Source organism: Cottoperca gobio, chromosome 15 (assembly GCF_900634415.1).
Source record: "Cottoperca gobio chromosome 15, fCotGob3.1, whole genome shotgun sequence".
NCBI lineage: Eukaryota > Metazoa > Chordata > Actinopteri > Perciformes > Bovichtidae > Cottoperca > Cottoperca gobio.
The window spans coordinates 11,939,912-11,959,284 of NC_041369.1; the positions used below are offsets into that span (position 1 = coordinate 11,939,912).

The 19,373-nt window shown below is 38.1% G+C and overlaps 2 protein-coding genes across 9 annotated transcripts in view; one reads left to right on the forward strand and one right to left on the reverse strand.

The window, feature by feature from the left end:
- Window positions 1-2,003, reverse strand: part of LOC115020188 (isoaspartyl peptidase/L-asparaginase) — a 5,628-nt gene extending 3,625 nt beyond the window's left edge. The window contains exons 1-2 of the mRNA XM_029450135.1: window positions 1,945-2,003; window positions 891-1,087 (exon numbers count right to left, since the gene is read on the reverse strand). Coding sequence (XP_029305995.1) covers window positions 891-1,087; window positions 1,945-1,997 — 250 coding nt within the window. The 5' untranslated portion in view covers window positions 1,998-2,003. The remainder of the gene's footprint in view (window positions 1-890; window positions 1,088-1,944) is intronic.
- A 4,473-nt stretch (window positions 2,004-6,476) lies between these two features.
- Window positions 6,477-19,373, forward strand: part of khdrbs2 (KH domain containing, RNA binding, signal transduction associated 2) — a 57,866-nt gene continuing 44,969 nt past the window's right edge. For 7 of the 8 annotated variants that reach the window (XR_003833535.1, XR_003833536.1, XR_003833537.1 and 4 more), the window contains exons 1-2: window positions 6,751-6,841; window positions 17,876-18,003. Coding sequence is in view for 1 of the 8 variants with exons in the window: in XM_029450021.1 (XP_029305881.1) it covers window positions 6,751-6,841; window positions 17,876-18,003 (219 nt within the window). In the remaining 7 variants the exon portion in view is untranslated. Of the gene's footprint in view, window positions 6,842-17,875; window positions 18,004-19,373 lie in introns of all 8 variants that reach the window. The other variant, XR_003833534.1, reaches the window with a different exon arrangement.

Sequence of the window (19,373 nt, forward strand, 5' to 3'; positions counted from 1 at the left end):
CATTAACACATGTGACATATGTTGGCAGTGTTTGTTTTTGTGTTCACACTAACAGAAAACTATATATGCACAGGCAAGATATTGTTTTATACTGAGATTTATATTCAAATTAAAGTTTAAATTGTCCCCAAAAGTTGTGACATTCATGTATATTGTCTAGAAGTCTACCTTCTATTGGTGAAGTTTATGTTTTCCACATAACACATAAACATTATCTAAAATATAGATGTGGTTTTTGAGCAGACTGGGATTAATGCCAAATTATGAGGTTGAGGCAACCTCACCTCCACCGACCATCATCACTCTGATTCTGAATCTAGATGAATGTTGGCTTCACCACCAGCAGATGGAGACATTGAGCTACAGACGAATCAAACTGAATGAATAAAGGAGGGTGAGACATGCAGACAGGTGGCAGTAGTGTTTGGCTTTTAAACTCATGTATGAAAGGATAACAACCAAGAACTGTGGCTTTGTGACTTTATGATGAAATCTACTTAAAACGTCAGGGATTAGAGTGTTTATTAGATACACCTAGCTAAAACTAATGCAGTCTAACTCAACAGACCTGACAGTTTTTATAAGGTTATAATAAAGAAGAGACGTGTTATGATCATGTTGGAGGATGCCGTTGTGGAACTGCATTGCGTAATACAGAGCGGTGTTTCTGTTGCTTAGGCTAACCTCATTGATGTACATGTGGTGGACAAAATAATAAAAACACAGTTAGTATAATTCAAACCAATTCTAAAGCACCACAAACTACATCAACCCCACAGTTTAATCAACCAGCTATGACCTTGTTGTTAAAATGTGATTTTAGTGCAGACTCCATGAAATGAATGCCTAAATATGGGAATGAAAATTAAGAAATATTCTGTCCAGTATACCTGCATTAAACACAGTGTTATCTTCCAGAGCCCTCACTGCTGCCTCAACAGCATCCAGTGCACTTCCTCCTGTATTCAGCACAGAAAACCCTTCACGTGCTGCAACCTTTACTCCATCAACAGAGGCTTCGGCCAGGTCATCGGGTATAGCCCACGCCCCACCGTGCACGACTACAACTGCTGACATCTTTAAATTCCTGCAGTAAAAAGACAGAATAGTTTATAGAGTATCACAAATGTCTTGTCTGAGTCTTTAAGGGTTAGTTACACTTTTTCCAAGACAGACAACCAATACTACACTGACTTAATTTGTAAACTTCCATTTTGTGTAGAAAGAGCAATACACAAAATTACAATTTAAGATGAATTACTAAATAGACAGAAAACAGAATTCATCTAAAAATTGGTTTAATTCAAAATTGTGTTTATTCAAAAATATGCAAGAATCTTAGAAAGAATTCACCCTATTTGCAACTGTTGCTTTAAGGGCGATGTTAAGTTGGTTATGAATGATACTTTCTTTGCCAAGCATGAAGTGTAACTCAGATGTAAGACTTCTTCAAAATTATTTACCTTGAAATCAGCCTCATAAATAAAGTTCAAGATCATGTTACATGATCAAAAGTTTACCATCAGCTACTTATGGACCTCGAGGTGAGATTGTTTCGTCAAGTGGTGTTTCTTAAATTAAGAAATTACCTTCAAATCTTGACTTTATTAGTCATTTATAATTGTTTTCTTTTAAAAACTTTCTCTCAACAGAGCAACTCTGCAAAAAGTGCAAACAGGATTTTCATGCATGCATGTATTTTATGATTACTTTACATAGTTAACATTAGATTGTTCCTTCATTCATCGGATGCAACCTTCAGCGGATTCATACTGTATACGTTTTCAAGTGTTGATCTGACACGTATATGCACGTATGGACCCCCTCAGGCAGTGTGGAGCCTCCTCGGACTTTCACAGGTTGTACTCAACAGCCAACAGTTGTCTGTCATTCATTTGTGAAGCTGGTTGAATCAACATTTATTAATAATTAAACTTTGCGTACCTTTCTTGATCTTCTGGCTTTATTCCGTTAGAGAAACCCTCCGCCATAGTCATGCGATTTCGTGGTATTTGTCAAGTGTTTTGCTCCCATTCAACCCGACGAGAGCGCGCACACTAATGTCAAGTCTAATGTAATACAAGTTAAGACTTCCGGTGATGCCTTTCAAAATAAAGAGCGTATTGACTTTTGAAGTTGAACGTTGTGTAGTAAATAATAATCATGTTAAAATATGTTTAAATGTAAATAAATAAATCGGTGTACAGAGGAATTTCTGTTTTTCAAATGTCTTTTGACGCAATGCAATCATGCTGTATTATAAGGCACCACTCATAACAAGCCTTTACAAGTAGGCCTGAGATGTGTCCCATCAGGTAATAATAATAATAATAATAATAATAATAATAATAATAATAATAATAATAATAATAATAATAATAATAATAATAATAATAATAATAATAATACATTTTATTTATAGAGCACTTTTAAAAGGTACTCAAAGACGCTTTACAGGTACATATAACATTAGAAATTACATTAAGAAAAACAGGACATCAACATTTAAAATACATAGAAGTAATTCCACATTAAGGTGTTTCTCAACCTTTTATGCCTAAGGCATGATTTCTGTTTTATCCAATAATTTCTCCTTCAGTTCACCTTTACATAAAATATCATCCCAAGAATACAATTGGTGCGGCTTCAAACCAGAACGTCTTTTTTCTTTTTTTTGAATACAGAGAATAAATTGCCAATCATATTACATAAAACAAAAACTATGATCTGTAGCTTACAGTCCCAGTCTCTTCAGTCCCTCAGGCCCCATTTCACATGCTTTGTCTAGCACAAATGTTGGGAGGGTTTATGTTGTTGCTTATATTTCTCGTATCAAACAATAATGCAAAATATGTGAAAAAATAATAATAATCACCACAATAAATGATGCTTTGTCAAGTAGCCAAAGCACATATTAGAATACAAAACAAAACCAGGATCACCAGGTCAGGAAGGACCGAGGTGGATCTATTTCACAGGCTTATATTTTGTTTTATTTTGAAAATAAAGTTTAAAAAAAAAACTTTTGGATTCTTGTGCTTGGCTTGACGAGAGTGGGGCAAATAACGGATCAAAAAGAGGACAGAGTTTACCAGATGACCAAGCAATCACAATGTATGCACAGAGGCAGGTCTTCTGCATTGCTTATATAATTATCACAACCTCATAATAATATTATCACAACGTTAAAAAAAAAAGACATCAGTAAACTTCCATATTCTAGATGTTGTCGGTATTTGTAGCCTCAAACTATTGTGTGTAACATTGTAATATTGTGTGTTGGTCTTGTTGATGATTCATCCGTGTCTGGGGCTCCATTAAACCTGACTTGAGTAATAAAGAACACTTTAACAAAGAAAACTTGGTAATCGCCATTCACAAGCATGGTAAGAACAGCTGTCTTAGTAAAACATAAAGTTACAAACATTTGCACACAAAACGAGATGAACTCAATGCAAAGAGAAGCAGCACAAACCCTTTAATTGTGCCAAAAATGTATACAAACAAGTGAACACCAAATGATGGAAGTAAAGAGTGCATTAATGTAAAGCTTTCCTACTTCCTCCTTTCCCTTTCACTGAATGCACTATGCAAACAAGTACTGCAAGGGCTGTACAGACATTTAGACATTAAATAGAATGAGAAAATGTTGAATAAACAAAAGTTTGAAGATGTATGTAAATGTAAAAGCAATCCTGATATAGAACATTAACAATAGACATTAAAATAAAAGAGACACAAAATATATTAAGCCGCTTTTAAAGTCGGCCAGAGTTGAGCTGCAAGATCCTCTGCTAATTAAATCTTTATTTTTATTTAACCTGCAGCTCCTCTATTATATAACAATTCTAAATAAGATCCCCTGAAAGGCTGATCTGCATCACATGGATGTAGCAGTGAAATGTGCAATGTTGCACTTTGACCACTAGAGAGCGGTACGAACGCATGAAATACAAGTTGAAGCACTGAATAGTTTCAGTATTGTATTGATACAGAGAGTGTCTAAGATTAAATAGAGACAGTCACAATCCTCTTTGTACAATGTGACATGCAGTGGTCTGATACAAAGGAGCACATTGTGTCCATCTTTTTTCAGTCTCAATGTATAAACATACTTTAGGATTACAATATTAAACCACATTACCAGTTATAGTCATCATAGCCATTAGTAGCAACTGTAACTGTGCAGGATTATCATTATCATTGTCATGAATCATATCATTGAATACAATTAAATCAGTGAAGGTTCAGCAAGCGTGAAATACAAAGACAGTACTGACCGACATGGGCCCAGTCACTTATTTTAGGCTATCAAGCAGAAAAATAAAATTGTGTCTCATTTCAGAGAGACGTTAATCGTTAATTATAAAAAAGAATGATGAGGGACATGCAAGTTAGGATCAATATTGGCATCTAATAGGGCTGCTTGCCATTTCACAAATGAGAAGAGATAGCAATTAGCAAGAGCTGTAGAAACAAATAAGATCAAATGTCGACATATTTTTACGAGGAAAAAAAATGTGGTTAATAAAACCAAAGCCACATCGTTATTCTGGCCTCTAAAACCCACAGATGACACAGTGTAGGAGTCTCCCAAACAAACAAACAATACAGTACTACATACTCAACTTTAATGTCAAGACACCATAAAGGTTAAATTAAATAAATAGTTCAAAACAATTTGAGTAATGATTAATGACAACATGCACCCACATAGCTTATACAGTAGATTTTGAATATGTGCACATCCACAACAAACTTTGAAATTATATATGTTTTTCTATCTTTTATTGATATATTCAGTCTTTGATATATGTGGTAGAGAAATTGGCGCCAGTGTCCGCCCCTCTCCCCCCACAGTCTTTACGATTCTGATCAGTGCAGTCAGAATCAACTCTAAAGGTCAAGTGGAGCTAGAATTGGTCATTCACCAGCCTCTTCTGCTCAAATTGAATAGTGAGTAAGTAAAGCAGCTTGCGAGCCGCGCTGCAGATGACTTTAGGATTCATGCCAATATCATACTACGTGACAAGAGAAGCGTTTTATATGAGATGCATGCTTACACTGCTGACACCACTGACATTGCTTCATAAAGACCTAATGAGGCATTCACTTGACATTGAAACCTCTTTAAGGTAACGTCATATCATTCACTTTAGAAGCACAGAAAGCTCTTCTTGACTCCATAAACCCCCATAGAACAGGAGGGGAGAATTGTACATCATACTGACTCTTATACTGAAGCTCTATTCTTTTACTAGCAAACAAACAATGGAGCAGTGTGCTTAACATCTCACTGCACCAAGGAACATTGCTCTGTATAGTCTGCATATTTAATTTACTGGAGACATTTGAAAGACTTTCTTTTGTGTTACCATGTTTGTTTTTTGAGATTAAAACAAAAGTACACTGGGATGGGATTACACATGCATCAAGTAACTGAGGGACAAAACAAATGAGGGTTAGTCTCATATACAATGCAATTAAAAAAAGGAACTAGTTGGACATAACTTTGCAGAGTTTTTCAAGTAAGATGCCAAACAGTAATTTACTCCATAATAAAACAGTCAAATATATTTTGAGGCCAGGTTTTGTAACCTGTGAGGGTGCAAAAGTTTTTTGTCTAAAGGCTTCCAAAACAGTAGGATTAAACCATTTAGAGAGGGGGTGGAGCATAATTGACTATAGAGAGTACAAACTAAATAAATAAATAACTGTATGTTGTTTATTCTCTTGGTATATGATCATTTGGAATACATGTGATGAAAATAATAGCTTCAAATGTCTTATCCACATGTTCTACACACCATCCAGAGAAATCTCAGTCATGCAGACAGTATTCAGCACCAAGGACAGCGACACAGCAACCATACCTGTGTTTCAGTCCCCGCTCCTGTGTAACTGCTAGTACACAGCAAACAGAATATTATTCACACTTTGACACGGTTACAAGCTACTTTAGGCAACTTTGGAAACTCAAATAGAAACTCACTGGCCACCGTACATTACGATTTGCCTCGGCTGAATTATGAAACTACTTGAATAAGAAATGTTTTTCTTGGAAATAATACTATATCTCTTACTAGTAAGACATTACTGGTTTATCCATCATTAAACTTATAATATGCACTATAATTCAAGGTCGATTGATAGCTCTTATAGGGACTTACAGTGTGACTGACTATTTTATGTACATACAAAAATACAACATAACATGTATAAAACCTTCAATGAAACAAACGCATATCCCATTTTGGAGTGAGATTATTGCAGGGATTATTGTCAACCAGTGTAACGTCAACTTTTCTTTTTTTTTAAAACACATCGCCCAATTGGTATGCGCTCGACGGGGACCGTCTTTGTTTTCCAGCAGCGCGTGTCCCAGAATATGGCCGATAATGAAGCTGAGGGGCGGGGAGCAGCGCGGTCTGCAGACCCACTGAGTCTCAGAGTCTGGCGGGGTGCCGAGGGGAGGCAGCAGGCAGCGGTGGAGGAGATGGGCTCACACCTCTGAATCACAAATCAAACCTCCTACAGTCGCTCACACCTCTGAATCACACCTCAGCCTCCAGTCAAGCATCTCGGAGACCCGGGACGACCAGTTTTGTTTTGCTTGTGGCGCTCTAAAGACTGGTAGACTGAAGCTACCAAAAAAAAAACAGGAGCGGGAAGGTTTATAGTTGCAGTCCGAAGCTCAGCACTCCTGTCGCCTCACCTGCACGGCCGGTGAAGAGGTCTGCTGTGGTAATAATGCATCCAGATAAGTGCTTACCTGAACTGGTGGCCGAAAAAAAGAGCGTGGACCCCTCCTTTGTGCATGCGGCGCGACTGCTTGCAGAAGGTAAGTCTGATATACTCTAAAGCTTATTTATTTAATTAGAGGCATTCACCATGTTCCCTGCAACTGAAAACACCATTGTATTGTATTTTTGGGTGTACAGTGACCTAATGTGAGCTTATTTTAACACACTGCTCTTGACTCTTAATGCTTGCTTGGTGGCAGTGGATTCACCGTGCTGTGTGCGTAATGGAGGAGGCTGCTCTTTGGCTCCAGTGCAGAACTTTTCTGAGGTGTGTGAGTGTAGAGTGAGAGCGTTGACTTTTGCTCTTATTCTAACCCACTGCCCTCCAAGGTCAAGCTCTGACACACAACATCCAGAAAATATCCTGAAACCGTTTACAGAAAGGACTTATTATTTATTTTTTTAGCAAACTTGATATTCTCCTTGAGTCGTCTTGATTCAAAATCAAAACACTCACCAAATATCATCAGTTTGATTTTTTTTAAAGAACTGAGACATACAGTGCAATGCAGGCACATACGTGTTATGTGAAACAGGAGTTATAGATTCTAATATGGCAAAGAAAACACTTATAATACACCATTTAGGTGAATGTAGCATGAGATTCACCTTCTCCTTATAACACTAATTATAATAACTGATAGCTGTCATCAAGGTCACAGAGGGGACCTAATGCCATTGAGACAAATGTTCTACAGTCGTTCTCCTGATTTAATGTTACAGTATATCTAACAGGGCATTCAGCTTCAACATGAAGCATATGAAGTAGTTATTAGTGTCATTCACTTGATGAGAATGAGATACTTTTGATAGGTCATCACCGCAAAGCGAACACAAGAACACAGCTCAGCTCATTCGGTCTACAGATGTTACTTTTGCATTCTGTTTCCGTGCTCTGAAGGTTTGAGTGATGCGCTTTTGTGGATGAATGGATTTACTTTTATTCTGGTGGCATAGATCCAAAGGTGCTCAGCACACTACAGAACAGTGCTTGCATTACATACGGAGGCGAGAAAACCAGCAGGAAAGCGCTTGTTATTGCATGCTTGTATGAAAACATAGTCAAATCAAATATGAAATTCAACATAAAATGCTTTCATATGTTGTCTGTAAAGCTTCCGCAAAAATTGTGAAAGCCCATTTACTTACTGTAATGTAACCATTTACTGTAATCTTAAAGTAACATATAACATATTCCTAAAAACATGTGACCCCATTGATTTAAGTAATTCTAACTTTGCACACAAATAAAACGCCAACAACTTGCTCAAGCGTTTATTTCTTACAGTTTTTGACATGTTCGTTAAAAGCGGTAAAGTAAAACTGTGTGAGATTAATGTGGTCTGATTGGACAGGGTGTTTGTGCTCTGGTGCTTCCTGCCCCTTGAGCTTTCCTGTTGAGATATGTTGATGAGACACCTGACAGTCCAGCTCTTGTCGCTAACTGAGATGCAGATGGGATCATCTGTCACACAGTGCACTTTGCCAAATTTACTCAAGGCTGACTCACATAGCCAGGATTCAAACAAACAAAACATGTTGTCTTTATCATATCCGCCGCAGTGAACAGCATGTTAAATTGTGTTGTGTATTTACTCTTTTCTTCATGTTTATTTCATTCAACTTGTGTGAATCAATAGCAGATACTCTTTCAGTTCACTCGCAGTTCCCTATAAAATACAATACAGTTGAATCTACCCCTATACAGTATAATACTGTATACAAAAATACAACACACTACATTGCAATATAATAGCATGTATACAGTTTGCAAGGTCAACACAGAACAGTAAGCACCATACACAATAGTAGACAATCAGTATAATAAACTGTCAGTTCAGACAGTCTCATATTGTCAACATAATCATCCGTGGGCAGCATCTGTTCATAATTTCAACCACTTTCTCCAAAGTTATTGTCATTGTTGTCATCTCTATGCTCATGGATAATGCAGAATCATACATATCAGAGGACAGCACAATAAACTGCCATTTACAGATTTATAGTTTCACAGCTATGTGAAATAGCATCAGTGAATAGCAAAGCATGTAATCCTGCATTATTCACATCATGCACAGTAAATAGCATAGCATAGAATTACCTATGGTCACAGTTAACGGCTCCATATTTATGAAGTGAATATGTGTTTAAATGATGTTGCCTCTACAGTCATTTGTCTTTCTTTGAGCAGATTTAAAGCTGTTTGGGACAAAGCTCTTTCGGGAGGGTGGGTGGGGATAATTCTCCTTCAGAGCGGAGTGTGAGCTTGACAGATGATAAAACAGTCAAGATAGTTTGAATAACTTTGTATAAAATACATTTAATACAACATGTATAAAACTTTATATACGAGTTGTCATCCAGTCTTCCCACTCCCGCCTCCCCCCCCCCCCCCCCCCCCCAAACTGCTCCTTTTTGGACAAGTCATCTTATTTCAGTGAGGCATGAGCCTCATGATTGCTCAGATTGTCTTTAAAGTCAATGCTTTTATGTGTTGCACTTTAATTTGCCTTTGACAAACAGCGTAGTCGTTTTAAATGTGGGTTGAAGTTAGAGTCAAGAAAGAGAAGCCTTTAATGAATCCCAGCGGTTTTCCTACATGTCACGTAGCACAGCCCTGCCATGAAAACCAATGGGAGTCCTAATGAAGTGTAAAGAAAAGCAGTCAAGGAATCAGACGTGAGACATTGCTTGTTGAGAAAAACAAACCAGGAGTGTGCTATGTTTCTATTTTTAGTGTAAAGGAGATATTTCTCCACATTTCTTTTGCAATCACAAGATCTAGTTTACATTGTCACTAAGCATTTTGACAGGGAATGTAATATTTAAATGCCCTCACAAGTGCTGCTAGGCACAGAGACAGGACAAACAAATCTGCATGAGATTTGAAGGATGTGGACTTCTCTGAATAAAAGATGAGATGAGATATGGAGGAGGACCAACACTGTGACTCATGTCAAGTAAAGCGTAAGAGAACATAAGAAAATCCTTACAACTATTAAAGGGATAGTGTGTAGGATTTGGCAGCATCTGGTATTGCGGTTGCAGAATGCAACCAACTGAATCCCCCTCCGCTCACTCCCTCTTTAGAAGACTGCAGTAACGAGCCTCCGAGTGGCCGTATTATCTTTCAGGACCTTCACCTCTACGCCTCGCTCAGAGGCCATCTTTAGCATAACACTACTTTAGGAGCAACGAAATTCAGGCTGCGGCTAGCATTACTGCGGTTTTAAAAGCATGTCGAGAACTACGGTGGCCTTTAGGTAGCGTAAAAACGTGAAAGGAACATGGCGGAGCAACATGGCTGACTCCGTGAAAAGACCTGCTCCTTATGTAGACATGAAGAGCTTTTTCAGGTAATTATACACTAATGAAAACATAGTTATGAATATTGTATTCCATTTCTGTAAAGAAACCACTTAAGTACTGAACACTGGCCCTTTATGTGTTTTCATTTACACAATTGATGAATTTGCACGTTTTATGTCCATTAAGTTCGATATTTGGAGCTTAAACTGCCTTTGTCTTGAAACACAACATCTCTCAAAACACCCTTTAATCCACATAATATATGAGTACTCATCCATTTCCTCCTTGCATTTACCCATTCTCCTAAATTTGAGCACAAGTTTTCACCAGAGTACTAAGCTGCACTTCTTAAAGAAAGAGGAAGCAACCAGCACTTAATTACCGTATTGGTTATTTTCTACTTGCACACATTGTATATGTAGAAGTCAATTCTATGCCAAGGCCGAGGAAAATGCTCAGTCACGGCTGTATCGAAAACAAGCTCACATCCCATTTCTTTGGGAAACGACACTTTGACTTTAATTAAAATTAATCAGACAATGCATGAACCCGTGCAATGCACTGCAACTGTTTTAGCCTTAGTTTCAGTCAGCTGATAATGAAGAGCTATAATTATATGGTGAGATGGTAAGCTTTAATGAGTGACTGTTCAGGAGATATAATTGCACATTGCAGGAGAACAGGCTTCTCTCAACATAGACACATGTATTGTTTGCTTAGTCAGGAGCGTATTAGCTTTTTATTATAATTGATTTGGACGATGCTTCACCACGGAGTGAACTTTCTCTCTCTAAGAATTTATTTGCATTTAATCTATCTCTCTTATTTATAAATTGTTGCTCACCTCTGTGTTTCATGGCCTTCTTGGTATCAACCAGTGACCCAGCTCATAGCGACAGATAAGATAACCTATCAAAAGGACACAAAAATTACACTTCAGGAAAATGATACATTGCATTACATTTTTCGGCACTTAGCCGACGCTCTTATCAAGAATGAGTTACAATGAGTGCATGGGTCGAATAAGATTAGACTCCAAGGTCGCAAGCATTTTAAGCAACTGAAATAAGTGGATGAGCCAAAGCAGCAGCACTCAGAAACAAGAGTTTAGATACGGTGCCTCTTGATTATTCACATACAACAGGACAATTAAATAAAGGAATAGAAATGGGATTTTAAAAGTTAAAACTAGCTAAATCAGGGGGAAGTACAGGAGTGACAGAGGCACCAGGTATTTAGAGAATAAGCTGAATGGCTGTCTTTATGATGCCTATAATACAAGTCTTTTTGTATACTGTGGAAACGTTGGAATGTGTTTGATAAACCATTTTCAATTCACTTGTAGGTGACAGATTTGAAGAAGCTATTGGAACAAGGTATATGTGATCTTTTAACACAGCTTCACACTGTGAAGCTCCATGCTGGTGGAGTCTAATGTGCTGTTTCGTCCAACATACCAGTCATTTTATTTACACAGATTGTCCAATCCGACAATAAAGTAAAGCGTTACAGGGTGCAGGATGCCAAGCAAAAGAAAATGAAGACTGAAAAACAAAGAGGAACATACTGATCAGAATCTATGAGTCAAAGAATAAATCGGTCAATCATTGCTGTACATTTATCGTCTACAACAGTGCAAGAAATTAATATTTTTAGTAATGAGAAGTATGAAAAATATGTGAATTGAACAACACAAAATAATACATTATTTAACAAACAACCAAAATAAATACAATTATACACTTCAATTCAGAGGCAAAATTGCAGATATGTCTCAGTCATGGGGCTCTGCTGAAAAGTGGCAGGACTGAAGTGAAGGCAGAGACCACTAATCAAAATAATTTGCGATGCTCCATGCTGTTTTCCTTTCTGAATATTTTATTTCATATATTTATTCAGTAAATTCAACAGCACCAAGTGTTCAGTCATACTAAATATAACCCCTTATCCACCCCTTATGTAATGTCCTACTCCCCCTTATCAAAGCCATGCCTCCACCCTGCTTGCCAAATGAATTAAAGTGGAAGATAATGTGAAGAAGGAATAAATAAAACTTTGGTTTGCCAAATAACAGAAAGCACTAGTAGCTGTGGTAATGTGTAATGCCCATAGGCTTAAATGCTCAGTTAAAAGCACTCACAACAACACAGTTACAAGCACACATTAGTGCAAATATACAATCCACCCCGGGTACTAATATTAAAATATGTGTCTCACAGCCAGAATGGTGCATATATCAAAGACATGCCACACTGTATTCAAACTTCATGTATCCTTAGATATGATAAAGCATAGCTGTTAAACTACAGGTGTATATTATATGTTTATTTAAGCCACACATATAATAACAACACACTGTGTATATATATATATATAAACATATTGCACTTATTGTAAGTTTGGACAAAAGCGTCAGATAAATGAACTGTAATGTAATGTAATATAAAGGATAAAAAGACCCGATACTACACATATAATATTGTGTATGATAAAGAGAAACAGACCATGGACTATGTTGTCAACCAAAGTTTTACCTCCTGTCTGGTTTGTAAGTAGTTGTAATAAATAGATGATTATTGAAACACCATCATGATTAAAATGTGTGTAATCTGCTGGCTTTTTAATATGTAATTTGTATGAGCAGTAATTCGTTTTTCCCTTCGCTGTCCATCGCACATTCAGCAGAGAATTTGAAGATGGCATTATAATTAGATTGAAGATTTAATAACTTTATCACTGTGTCGACGGGCTAAATGCAATTTGCCTGAGTGCGGCTCAGTTAAAAACACATAAACAGCATGTGGTCAAACAGTGGCGCATATTTCCAACAACCTGCATTTACATTCCCGAGTCCAGAGTGAAAAAGGACAAAATTAATTGCATGTCTCATTGTCCATTCTCCCCCTGCAGGTCCTCTCTGCTAAGTGGAACGCTACCACTTTCTGTGTTTGATGTGAACAAGCAATTAGGTATTGGTATAATTGGATTGATTAATTTTTGCATTGTGAAGTCGTAGATATACTATTCAGTAGGTACAAAAAAATCAGGGAATAATTTAGCTGTCTACAGGCTAATGGCAGCCCTCAACAAAGCCTTCGTGTTTTGACCACTTACTGCAGATAGTGTAACTGCCTACAGTACAATAAAGCAAATAAAGTCATTCAGTTTCAGTATTTTCACATTAAGTACTGTAAATCTAATCATTTTGGATGAATATTGTGATATTGACTCTCAAAACTTACAGTACTTGATTGTTTTTCACAGATTCCTTTTTTCTTAAACAAGTGCCGTTCAGCTGAAAAAGCAGCAATGAACAGCAGAAATACAACTCCCAGCATCTAAACCTGATAGAAGTGGGGAGCTCAAATGTGTTTTTCAAGCAATTTACTATCTGCAGCTTTTCTTTAATGCTCGTCCATCACTTTGCCGGTTATTCAAGGTTTCCAGTCTTTCAGCCAGCTTTGCTAAATAAAAGGTGAGCAGAGTGCAAAAAATGGGAAGGACCCTTACTGTGTGGATTATTTGTCTACACAGAGCACATGCCAGATATCTGAGGTTGCTCTGTTGGGTGTGATGAGGTTCATATTCATGCTCTTGTTCTATCTCAATAAATCCCTCTGTGGCATGTCAGTGCAACAATGTGGGAGTTAATCAAACCTACATTGGAAGAATTCATTTTGATTTTGATTTATTATTGTGACCTGTTTGACTGTATTTTAGTGTTTGAGTGTTCTCTGGATCCACATTTCACAATTTGATCTCACCATCAATCCGAAATGAAAGCATAATCCTTTTGCAAACAGCTCCGATTCAGCAGTAGAACTTGCTTGGTAGCATGGACTGTATGGCAAACAATTGAAAATCCAATAAAGCTACGATGTGAGGATAAACATCTGAGCAGTCAACATATCTCCAAGAAATGGTGCAGCTCCCATTCCCTCGTCTTTTAATGCTATTGAACTACTGCATACATGCTATTTTGTCCTGGCAGTAGCTCAAACATTGTAGCCCATTTATTGTTTTTGGAATCGTCTTGTTAGCTATATATATATACGATTTTAGTTTGTGCCAGTTGTGAAAGTGCAACACAGTCCATCATCGTGGCATATCTCAATGGCAAAATGTTTTTGTTGCTCAGCTAGAATATCCTGTTTAGTATCTAAATGTTTTGGTGCAGCAGGTTTACTGAGAGCAACAAGTCGCTGAAAAATGAGAGCCCTATTTTTTTCAACGATCTCTGAATCAAAATGCTACTAAATTGGATTTCTGAGTTTCTAATAGAAACTGTTTTACCATAAATATGAATACAGTTTTGTGTGTATTTATTGACATTTTACTGGTGTCCAGGATAAATGAACTTCAAACCATACCTCAGTCAGTGTTGATGCTCTGTGTTGCTGCATCCAGACCAAAGCTGGTTTTAACCTTAAGCCATGGCAGGCTGACTGAGCAAATTTTCTCTTTTTCAGTTGTACACATTTATCTGGTAGCTGCCCAGTTAAACCACAGTTGTTGTTATTTTTATTCTTGGTCGCTGAGCAGCTCCACTGAAGCAGTTTGGGCAGCGCAACAGAGGGGATCAAGAGCAGCAGAATAGTCGCTAAGAGTGTTTTACTCATTCAGTTCCCCCAATGAGATTTCTTTTCATCCTTTGTGAGGACTGAAACCAGTGACCTTCAAAGCAAATTCCCGCTTCTCTGATCCTTTGGCTCCCGTAGCTCCCTGCAACATATTTGACAACGATGATACTGGTGTGAACGTTTCCTCAGATTTATATATTGTAAGCTCTTTCCCTCTTTTTCTCTCCCGTTCCCTGTCTCTCATTCTCTCTCACAAACAATCTTCTTCTGAGTTCACTGGCAGGCTGCAGACCAGAATAAAGGGGTTTCCCATTATGTGCTGTTCCAGAGTATAATCATCTTCATGGGCTAGAAAAACACTATTACTTTATTCAAATGATATGAACACTTTGCCCATTTGAAAGGGAAACAGTTTCAAATGGAAACATAGCCCAAATTATCAGCCACGTGCAGAAGACCAGAACTAATGTTTGAGAATATCAAGAAACAAAATGCTTGGTGAAACCTGGAACTGGGACTTTACACTGAGCACGAAAATCAGTTAAAATCCAAATGAGATTTATTTGATGTTGTGAAAATAATGACCAAAGCTTTAACAAGCAACAAGTCCTCGAAATTTAAGAATAAAGCACGATAAGCCTTCTAGAATGATATTTCTGATCTGAAGTCCCCATCCATCCACCCGAACCTCTTCTGCATGTGGACGTTGGGGCTATACAACAGAAGGCTTTGACACTAGAATGGGACAGTCTTGGTTAGCCGTGCAAGCGGCTCTTTTGAGACTGTATTTAAACACAGACTTTGAGCTAAATGCTATTTCCATCATGCTTTTGCTAATTAGCACTTAACCCAAAGTACAGATGAGTTTGATAAGAGAGTCAATAGTTTTTATTTTGGTATTAAGTCACAAACCAAAGCATTGGACCTATTGCAATTGTAACCTGATACTGGCGCTAGAGGAAAGATCAAGGGATCACTAAAGGTCATACGATTCACCCTCTGGGGTCAGTCTGTCACTGACCGACTCTGAAGTCCCGAGAGTCCCACCACTTACATGGCTAAATGCACATTCTCCTCCTGTATAGTCAGTCTACTGTATTTAAAGCCGAGCTAGTTCAAAATATGTGTGTGTTTGCAAATGACAGGTTGTGTTTGATTTATCTCCTCAGACAAGAATACATAAATGCTATTTTTAAAAGACACATTTTGTATCCAGGGACACCTGTCTTGTGTAACGTGTCACAGAAGCAGCTGTGAGTCAGCCGCCTGTTGATGGGAATAAAAGGTTGGAGAGGTCTCTCAATCTGTTTACCTGTGATTCAACAAAAGGTTTCAAGCACAGTCTTTACACAGGGGCAGGCGAGGGAGCATTACTAGTTCACTGAGTTCACTGAGTTTGCCTGGTACAATCCTTTCCATTAGAGCCTCATTGTGGGAAGTGAAAAATACACTTGTTCGTGTATATTTTTGACATAAGCCTGAATGCTTTGATATATGTATAGTGTCTCTTAGTGGCTCCAGAAAGCAGCCCTGAAAAGCAATTAACAAAACTCCATCTGGAACTGACTTCTACATACTTAACCTACAAGGCATGTTTAAACACTCATTCATTAGCACTCTTTCACATTTAGATTAAATCACATTTTTGGAAGGTTTTCAGCTTTGGTTAGAGTCATCTCACAGAGAAACTGCAACAGACAGCATGTTCCAATTCAAACAATCTTCCTCGGACAATCAGGCACAATCAGAGAGATCGTGTCACGAAATCGGTGCAATTCGAACTGTTGGAGTTTTGCCTTGGTGATTTCACAGACAATAGCAATATCAAACAAATGAACCTTGGGTGTAAAAATGAAAGCACTTGCCATTAGGAATGGCGAGTAAGTGAATGTTGGAACTGCCTGGATTACAGGGATCATTAAACTGGAGTTATGGATGTCCAGAAGGTCACATCAAGGAAAAGTCTCGCTGGGAATATAAACCGGAACACTTTTCCAACAAGGCAATGTTGTTTACACAGAAACTAATAACTCGTCAAATCCTGAGATGTGAAATATGGATCTTAAGGTGGATTCATCCACTTTAGTGTTTCTGTCTGTAGTCGTCTCCTTCCTTAGTGAACAGAAAAACAGAGAAATGCATTAATTCAATGTAATACGTTGTTTATTTGCTCCATAATGAAACGTCCAATTGACTGGAGCTGTTTTTGACCTCAGCTTTGTCCACTGTTGACAGCTCAGATAAGCGTGAAGACTAAATGAACTATTGTAATTTAATAAAGCAGCTCAGGAGCGGTCTGTGACTCGTTTAGGAACATCTTTTATTGTCCAGCCAGTGTGTTGCAGGCTGATAATTGTAATTCCACCGGGTATTAATTAGCGATGAAGGAGGATCCATGCTAGGTGGAAACAGGAAAGCCTCATTTCTTGAGCACTTGATGTATTGCGAGTGGTTCAGCTCAAGTGCTATAAAACGCATCAATCAAGAAATAGCACTGTGCAGGGCGTTCCTGTCAAGCTGAACCGGACAGTTAATATCCACCACTCATTTCTCATCTTATTACATTAAGGCTGGGGACACTATTGGGCCAATTTGCACAAGATTTGCCCATTTTACAAATTATGGGGGGGAATACTGCAGTTTGATTGGAACCAATGATCTGCAAATATGATATAAGAGAGTTCACAGATCCAATCTTAACCACCCCAATTTTCTTTCATCCGATAACATCAACGTTTTTTTTATACGTTTAATCCGCCATCAGTGAAAGTCCCGTGCTGTGTGCGGATCAGAGACTGCCAACAGCCCTCAAGAGCTCAGTTTGCAGTGAAGTGAGGCACAGCGAGTTGTGTGACTGTTTGTCTCTGTTGTTGTTTTGATTGGAATTACTGGATCATAAGATTACAGGGCCCGACGTAAAAGGAAGTATCAGGAGTCAGCGGGATAATCTCAAATCATAAATTTGCCATGTAAGCATATTTACAGCTGAGATACAAAATAATCAGCACAATATTGACCGTGTAATGCAATGCATAGTAATATTTTGCCTAATGTGTACCCAGCCTGTTGTGTCATGCTGCTGTTGGCTCCAAAGCAGGCTTGAAGATGTTGACTGATGCTTATTTCAATAACATAAAAAACAAATTATCTTCTTATCTGTCTTTGTATTTTGTTTTTCTGCAGAGATTGAAAAGTATGAAGGTGATGAATTGAGAAAAGATGGTGACACGAAGAAATACCTAGATATCATCAGCAATAAAAATATCAAGCTCTCCGAAAGAGTTCTCATTCCAATCCAACAGTATCCAAAGGTAAGAGACACAACAGCCACGTCTTAAAAAAACACACTGCACTAATTTAGCATCCCTTTTTTACATTTGTCTGTGGAAAGAGACTGATCAGAAATGAACATTTGCAGTGTTTTTATAGCACCAGAACAGTCAAACTTCAAGGCAGTGTGTGTGTGTGTGTGTGTGTGTGTGTGTGTGTGTGTGTGTGTGTGTGTGTGTGTGTGTGTGTGTGTGTGTGAGAGAGAGAGAGAGAGATATCAATTAATCATTCATTTGAGTTGTCAACCAGGGCCTCTTACTGTAGTCTAGGCCCTCTTGCTTCACCTCCTTGCACACATACTTGGCACTGAAAACCCCACTGAGCCTCAAACTGGCTAATAGAAAGTCACCAGGCAGTGTCTGCTTATTTTGATGCAGTCATCAAAAAAACCCAACGTTTTTTTAGTGCACTAAAGCACTCAAGGGTACGGTGAAGAACAGTGACCATAAATCACCGTGCGACACAGTACGCCTTATTCTGACTTATGAAATGTCAGTAGTGACAAAGTTTGAAATGTAGCCTAATGAGGCTGCTCCATCAGGCAGCTAAGCAACAACACGCAGATGCTTGTGGAGAACCAAAAGGCTTTACTGCCCCTGTAATCAAGGAAACCATTCGTACATTCATACATCAGGCAGCTATAAGATTAATAGCATCAATGTAGCAACACAGATTGCAACTGAACATATTTCGATACAGTATATTATATATTACAATATTATTTGTCCTGCTCTGCTCGTACAGTATATACTGCATTGATCTTGTAACAGCAGGTAGTCAGACAGATCACTAGGGAGTTTTCTTTTCTGTAAACATTGGGTTTTTTTCTCCTGTGCTCTACGGACTATCTCTTCTCTCTTTAAAATGCAATATATCTCTGTGTCCAGCTGTTATACAATGCTGCGAAATCGTTTTTCATTTTTAAATCAAGCCACATAAAATCGTATCGGAAAATACGCTATTGATTTGGAGATTTTTCAGAACTGATACTCCCCGAAACTGCTTTTCATTAAATGTTAGTCTAGGGGGCTTTGATGATATAGGATACTTGGCATCTGTGAGTAGCTATTAATTTTAAAGGTCCCATTAAACAAAACTGCCACTCCTGTGTTGTTGCCGAGTCCCTGGGAGTAGTGTTTCACTATCTATGCCACATTTTTCTGTATGCCAAGAAAGAAAAATCTTTTGGTGATACATCTTGTCATTGATGGTGCAAACTTTTTAAAACATTAAAACACCTGCAGGGCTTGTACTTCGCTGTCAACACGTTACACTCCGTTTCCAACTCGATGGAGCGGGCGGATTCAAAGGTCTGGACCCAAGCAAATAATCGTCAGCGCTCTACTCTCCT